At 31.2% G+C, this 8,458-nt stretch overlaps 1 protein-coding gene across 1 annotated transcript; it reads right to left on the minus strand.

The window, feature by feature from the left end:
- Positions 1-407: 407 nt before the first annotated feature.
- LOC114760981 (tryptophan synthase beta chain 1-like) lies at positions 408-3,683 on the minus strand. The gene is made up of 5 exons (XM_028950297.1): positions 3,309-3,683; positions 2,798-3,157; positions 1,468-1,901; positions 1,253-1,347; positions 408-667 (listed from the first exon to the last, which is right to left on the minus strand). The coding sequence occupies exons 1-5, from the start codon at positions 3,681-3,683 to the stop codon at positions 408-410; spliced, it is 1,524 nt and encodes a 507-aa protein (XP_028806130.1).
- Positions 3,684-8,458: the final 4,775 nt, after the last annotated feature.

Consider the following 8,458-nt stretch of genomic DNA (forward strand, 5'->3'; position numbering starts at 1 on the left):
TATAAAATGTTAAACGTACGTGAAGCACTAAAATGTTAATCTACTAATAATAAAGGAAAAGAGAGAGGGTAGAGTAGAGATCCATTCCCATCGGTCCCTCCCCAAAAGAACATTTGGGCCCTTTGGTAAATTTAACCAAAGTTTCTGTGGTTATTTTCATTTCCCATCAGCCTACACCTTACATCTTTCGTCTTTGTACCAAAAATGTAGTGAAGAAAACCACTGTTTCAGTCCAAACAAATGAAAGAAATGATCTAGTGGTCCTAATATATTTAAACCGCACGTCAATACACACACAGACACACATGGACAACATTTGAGAATTTGCATTCCATCATTTAAACATTAATTATTTCACACATTATATATATATATATATATATATATATTTCACTTTTCACATCAATTTACATATATTTCAACGTAAGGCACACGTCTTCTCTTTCTTGGAGCTCAGCCTGTTGTTGAGCCATGGTACGTTTACGTGCTCCATCAAACAGTTTGTTTTTGTAGACTATGTCCACATCTTCATCTCCACGGGCACCACAATTCACAACCACATTTCCTCCCTTTGGTAAAGTCGGAAACAATTTCTCCAATATCCCAAACGCGTGTGATGCCTCCAACGATGCGTATATCCCTTCCAATCTGCACACTCTTTCATATGCTGCCACAACAAACATTTTCTTTGTTACCACATAATCGTTCTATCCTTTCAGGACACATATATATGAGACTTCTTTTCTCATCTAGACTTAGTAGCCTACTTATTATTTCATGCTCATTCCTAAACTTCTAGATCCAAAATTCAAGATATAATACCCTTTTCAGTTTTCAATCACAACTACATAAGCTGGAATCTATATAATAGAAGTAAATAGCTTTCACCACCATGAAATATTTTTTTTACTAGAACTTAATACCCTAAATTGGTGTATAAGGTATTTTAAAGTACTCCTCCGATCGTAAATATAAGACTCATTTTGTAGTATAAATTACATTACAAAATAAGTCTTATATTTAAGACCGAAAGGAGTATTTTTTTCAATAGCACCCATTGAGTATCTCAAGTTTGGAGTGCTAGTTGCCACTTGAGAGTAAAATCATATCAATAGATTACTTTAGGATTCCATCAAGTTACATGTTGATAGATGATCATATTCATCCATTGTGATCTAAAATACATGTTTGAAATAAACAAGTATTACAATGGATCGATAAGAATAGGATTTAGAAGGGCATTTATGCATACCATCAAGAGCTTCTCGGTTTGTTACTGAGTAGAACTCGGCGCGCCCTATTTCTTTCAGAAAGCTCAGCTCTGGACCAACCGCTGGGTACTGCATCCTGGTTATTCACAAGACAGACATGTTAGAAAGTTTAAAGTTTGAATCTTTTTGCTATATAGTTTTTGTAAAATTTGAAGTAAGTTTAAAGTTTATTATTCTGGCCGTCCGATGAAATTACCCAACGGCGACGGAGTATGGTTCAATAGTCTGGCCATCCCCATCCTGAAGAAGATAGGTCATGGCTCCATGATAAACGCCCACTTCTCCCTTACTCAAAGTCGACGCGTGTCTTCCACTCTGCAACCCGAACCCTCCGGCCTCTACTCCGACCAACCTCACTTCCGAATCCCCGATGAACTCGTGAAACAACCCCAACGCGTTTGACCCTGTCCCCACGCAGGCCACCAGCGCGTCAGGTTTCCCTCCCCATTTTTCCAGAGCTTGCCTCCTCGTTTCTCTTCCAATTACCGACTGGAAATGTCGGACCATGGTGGGACATGGGTGGGGCCCCACCGCTGTCCCCATCATGTGATAGCTTTCTTCGACCTTCCCCACCCAACTCCTCAGAGCCTCTGACGCTGCATCTTTGAATTGCCCATCAACCCCTTCAACCTGATTTTACACGAAAAGGTCGCATCATCTTTTAGCTTCGTTTGGTACGAGAAAATTGGAGGGAAAAAGACATGACAAATTTTTTTAACGAGCTGAATTTATAAAATTAAAAAAAAATGAGGTTATAAAATTTTTTAAAAAGAATATATAACATTAAAGAGTAAAAAAAAATAATCAAAAACTCTTAGCTCCATTTTATCAATTTTTTAAATTAAGTTTATTAAAATTTTCTTACCCCTTTCTCTCCATTTCTCGCATACCAAACAGGGAAATAGAGAAAATAATAGAAAATTTTTTAATAAGTTTGTTTTGAAAAATAAGAGAAGAGGGGTTAAAATTTTTTTAATTAATATTAATCATTTTTTTATCTTATATTTTCTTTTTATCAACATTTTATACCATTTTCCCAATTTTTTAAAACAACCTCATTAAAATTTTCTCTCTTTTGCTCCCTTCCATTTTCCTCCTACCTATCAAACAATTAAAGTACCGAGTTTTTTAAAAAGAAAATTACAATCAAATCATAAGAGTGAAAAATAATTACTCCTCCAATCCTTAATATAATATAGGATCTAATTGTTGAGTTGTTTTGGTCATATATATAATATCTATTTCTCATATTTATTAATTTTTTCTAAATTATCCTTATGGATATTTACTCAAACATAATCAAGTAGAAGAGGGAGAGAGGATATTAAGGAAGATGATTATGGTATTTTACAAAAAATATATCATATTTCTTGTAATTAATTAACTTACCTAACTTTCTTAATCTAATCAAATTAGTTAAATAGGTCTTATACTAAAGATTAGAAAAGTATAAAACAAGTTTCAGAAATTATTATTTATTGTAATTCACTCTTTTTTTAAAAAAATTATGAACAGTAAGTACTTACCTGAGCACCCAACAAATTTATCAATTGAACATTGGATTGTTGTTGTTCCATGTCTTTAGCCGCCATGAAGATTTTGCAGTCCAATCCCAGTTTTGCGCAAGCAGAGGCGGCAGCTATCCCGTGGTGGCCGGAGGCGGTAGCTGTCACGACGAGTTTCCGGCCGATGCGCTTGGCGATCATGGCCTGAGCAATAGCGTTGTTCATTTTGTGAGAGCCACCGTGGCAAAGATCTTCTCTCTTGAGGAATATCTCAGCCCCTTCGCCGCGATTTTTGCTCTTGTAGAACTCTGTCAACCTCCGAGCATGATACAGAGGTGTTTCTCTCCCAACGTAGTCTCTGAGTGCCTCCGCTAGCTCTTCCTACACGCACAAACACGCACAAACACACACAATATATCTTCTTCATTGTTAGACTAGCAAGACTGATATATCATGAAAATAATATATTTAAAACTTGTGTTCTTGGCAGTTTCATTAGATAATTATATATAGGATATAAGAATTTAATCACCTGAAAGTGTTCATCGCGAAGAACTTCTGCAAACTCAGCTTCGAGCTGGTCGAGACAAGCAATAAGAGTCTCACATACAAACTTGCCTCCAAATTTACCAAACTTTCCAGCTGAATTGGGTTGGGTCTTTTGGACCTGAAGGGATCTTTCCAAGAAGAAAGGCCTCTTGCTGGAGACCACTGAAGAGGTCATCAATTCAGGCAACTTAGACGTCCTCGAACTTTCCTTAGGAGTAGTTACCTCAGCAGCTTGAGCTTGAGCCCTTGCCGAGGTCTGCATTTTGGCCACTCTTCTCTTATCTCTTAATTTCTCACTGTTACTGATGGAGGCACTCTTTTGGCTACTAACCACAGAAACATGAAGTTTGGATGCCATCATTTTGCAGGGTTTGTGTGAGTGTATTGGATCTGTAAGTGAGAGAGGATTAGAGAGTTGAGAGAAAATATGGATGTTGTGTTGAAATGAATATCCTCGGATCCACCTTTATATATATGGTAAAGGGTCAGAGTTTGGAAGTGGACAAAATATGACCGCGTCCGTTACTCGTTACTTAATAGTAACTCCGGTCCTAATTATAAGACCTATTTGACTAATTTGAGGAGATTAAAAAATAAGTTAAGTTGGTTATTTGTAATAAATAGGTGTTATTTTTCTAAAATATATTTACTGATCAAGTGTATTAACTAGAATTACTAGAAAGACTATCTTAAAAAAACACATAAATATAAGAAACAAAGTGGATTAAGGTCTTGTATTTAGAATCAAAATAAAATCAAACAAAGTCTTATAGTAAAGACTAGAGGTAGTATAAAACCATGTTGACTTTTAATTTGATCTTAAATATAAGATCCCAACCTATTTTGTATCTCATATTTATCTATCTTTTCAAGATAGTTATTGTAGTATTGCACATGTTAAAAGTTTTATCAAATGATAGTTCGAGTTAATAAACATGATTAGCAAGTTATATTAGGAAAAATAACAAATATTTATTACAAATGACTAACTTAACTAATTTTTTTAAACTACTCAAATTAGTCAACCAACTATTATATTAAAGACTAGAGATAGTATTAATATAAGGGCTTGTTGGAATTTTAATTTAATCCTAAATATGAGACTCTAATATCCATTTTGTTTCTCATATTTATTTATTTTTTAAAGTAGTTTTTTGTAATAGTTGGATATATTAAGTATTTTATTAAATGATAGTTCTAACACATATGGTTAACAAGAATATTTTAAAAAAGATAATATCTATTTATTAATAAATAACTAACAAATTTTTTTAATTAATTTAAATTAGTTAATTAGTTTTTATGTTAAATATATAATACAGTTTATGTCAGCGACGTGACATGTTCATACCGTATGTTGGTTTCAATGAAGCACTTTGATCCGTACGTAGGAGATTCTAGGCCGCAGCTCAATCCACGATGATAGACAAATTTACACGTCATATCGAATCTCTAGCTACTACATTGTCAAGTTTTACGAGTCATGTGTGAGCTAGTTTCTCGGATTCTAATTATAAATAAGATATTATAATTATAATTACAAATAATAGTAACTTTTTAATATTTTAATTTGATTTGGAATTTTTTTAATTAATACTATTTCTAATTTTTAAAATTTTATTTGGTTTTAATTCTTTTATTTCTAAAATTTAAAATAAGTGGTTTTGATACTTGAAATTTAATTTTATTTTACTCTACCAAGAGATTTTTTTCCTTTTTAGTCCTTAAAACAGTATTTTTCCTTGCTAGAACAAGATTTCAAATTTTAAAAATTAAATCAAAATGAGGTAGAATTTCATGGATTAAAAATAATATTAACCCAACTTTTTTTTTAATTTTAATAAGAATTTTCTTTTTTTTATTTAAATTTTTGAATTTGAAGTTTGTGCAAGTATATAAGTCCCATATACACATACAATTAGGGGGCATTTGGAACACCTATAAGTGTTTTTATAAATTACTTTTTCATAAATAGAGACAAACTCATTCACATATTTATTTTATATACCATAAAATCACTTTTAAAATAATAGTTTGGTTTCCATCTAAGCCCTCTTATTCTATGTCTTTTTTGCTGGTGAATACAATTAGTCTATGTTGTTTTATCCTATTAGAGAATAATATACTAGTATAAAATCTAATAGGAGAGTTAAATTTAGTTCTAAATATAATATTTTAATCTACATTGTCTCTCTTTTCTCTTTTTCAAAATATTATTTTTAATCGTAAGAGGTTTTTACTATATTTCAATGTAAATGCTTAAAGAGAATGATTTAAGAAGGACAACATATATTTATGAAAGCTAACCAACTTAATCAATTTTTTTAATATCCTCAAATTAATTATCTGGTTTTTATATTGAGGATCGAAGGTAATATTATTTATCACATATTTCATAAAACTTTATCACACAAGTACTCTATGTGTTACATGTAAGCCTCTAGACGGGCCAGCAAGACCACAAGATGATGATGATAGACTAAATTACACATAATAAATGTTGAGTCACGTATGTATAAGTAAGAAAGGGCCAAAAGATTAATTAATGGCAGCTAGATAAGTAAACTTTATGACAAATGAGTAGTTGGAAATTGAAAATTACATTATAAACTTCAATATTTTTTTTATAATCAAAAGTACTCCTGGAATCGCAGTTGTTTCGATTCGATATTTGTAATTTATTTTTCAAAAAATTTTCTGAAGTAGCGAGCTAGCTGTAATTAACTAATTCTTTTGGATTTTAACTGTCACCTTCCCTATATAAGTAACTTCGATTTTGAACCTTTACATTTGATAAGAATTTTTTTAAATTTTTTTACATTTGTGCGTGGATACATACAAATAATTAATTAGTTTGTTATTCCCGATAGATCGAGTATAATACCTTACCTCCGGTCTTTAATATAAGGGTTTAACTTTTTATTTGTTCCTAAATATAAAACCCAATTCATTTTGTCTCTTATATTTATCTAATTTTTTCAAAATAGTCCTTGTAGTTGTACATATTAAAAGTTTTATCAAATAATAGTTCTAGCTAATATATGATTAGTAAGAGTATTATATAAAAAAGACAACACCTAATTATTACAAATAATATAGGAAAGATAATACCTAATTATTACACATAACTAACTTAGTAAACTTTCTTAATTTACTCAAATTAGTCAATTAGCTCTTATATTAAGAATCCGAAATAGCTTATTTATCACATACCCTATTTACTTTTTTTAATCGATATAACTTCTTTTTTTTTGGGACCGAAATCGATATAACTTTCTTAATTGAGTTTAGTGCAAATAATCTTATCTTTTCTACATTATCGGCAAATAAATATCTGTCAAATTACATTCTGCTAATGAAATAACGGAAAATTTAATTCCATAAAGATTATTTACATTAAATTAAAAATATTTGTAGGATTTACCTGAAAAATTTAAAGTTCTAATTTACATATTATTAAGTCGTATTAATATTATGGGTCAACAAAAATTAAGTATAATGTGTTTAAGGTATTTTTTTTATTGAGTTGTTAATGCAAAACAGATAATGGGGTCTTATCATTTTAATCTCTAATGATTCCATCATGTGGGATATTAGGCTACGGATAAATACCTAATTAAAATGTCATTAATTTTATTTTTAAATCATGTGGAATATTTTTATTTTTGGCCAGAATAAGGTGGGAAACTGTTCCAAGTCAACTTTTTTCCTTTCGGTTCAGAAATTGTTACAAGTTTAGGCGAAGTTAGTAGCCTGAAAATTTTGAGCCCTTCTATAGTTGCGTGCATTGAGGGTGCTACAGAAGAGAAGCTAAAGGCTTCTTTGATTTTATTCGTTATCTTTATGTTTTTAGAACAATTAGTGAAGTAGTTCTTTAAAATACACTACAAAAAAAATAGTTAATTACTGACAAAATTAGCGACGGAATAATTTCCGTCGCTAATTTCTGACGGATTACCCACGGAAATTCTGTTGCTAAACTTAGCCATGCAATTAGTCACGGAAATTTTTTCGTTAGAAAATTCCGTGGCTAATTTTAATTATAAAAGTTTAGCCACGGAATTAGCCACAGAATTTTTTTATCGGAAAATTTCGTGACTAAACTTTTATAATTAAAATTAGCCACAGAATTTTTTCAGTCAGAAAATTTCGTGGTTAATTCTGCGGCTAAAATTTTATAATTAAACTTAGTCACGGAATTAGTTGCGGAATTTCTTCCATTAGAAAATTTTGTGACTAAAATTTTATAATTAAGTTTTGTGACGGAATACTTTTCTATGGCTAATTTAGCGACAGAAATTATTTCGTCGCTAATTTCCGTGGCTAAAATATAATATAATAATATAATAAATATATAATTAAATTATATATCTTATGAATATTAAATAAAGGAATTAAATTTAAAAAATATATTTATGAAAAAATTATTTACTATTTAAAATCTAAAATTAGTGTCATTAGAAATTAATATTATATTTAAAATAATTTTTTTTAAAAATAAAGCGTTATAAAATAAATAGTAAAACAAATATCTAAAAATTATTTTGTTACAAAAATAGTTATGATTAAAATTATCATATAGTTTATTTTTAGTTTCTAATAATATATATGTGTATATATAATTATTTGTGTAAGAGAATATTATATATATATATATATATATTTGCATAATAAGTCAGTAAGTTCATTGCAGCTTAACTGGTGAAGTCACACGCATGTACAAACGAAGTCTTTGGTTCGGGCTGTGGAGAAGTCACTTTGAGGAGAAATGATATGGTGGCGACATGTGGCAATACAAAGTGGCATATGAGATAGCGATACATGGTGGTAGAGGTGAGGTGGCTGGGACAAGTGGAGATAAGATCGTGACACATGGCGGTGGAGCTGAGGTGGTAGCGACATGTGGAGATGAGATGGCACTGACACGTGGCGGCAGAGGTGAGGTGGCACTGACACGTGGTGGCGAATGCGAAGTGGTAGCGACACGTGGAGATGAGGTTGGTGACATGTGATGGCGAAGGCGGGGTGGAATTTTAATTTTTTTTAAAAAAATATATTAGCGACGGAATCGGAATTCTGTCGGTAATTAGTGACGGAATGTAAATTCCGTTAGTAATTACCGACGAAACCGAT

This window comes from Neltuma alba, unplaced genomic scaffold (assembly GCF_004799145.2).
Source record: "Neltuma alba isolate B1F8T4 unplaced genomic scaffold, ASM479914v2 tig00011063_pilon, whole genome shotgun sequence".
In the NCBI taxonomy this organism is placed as follows: Eukaryota; Viridiplantae; Streptophyta; class Magnoliopsida; order Fabales; family Fabaceae; genus Neltuma; species Neltuma alba.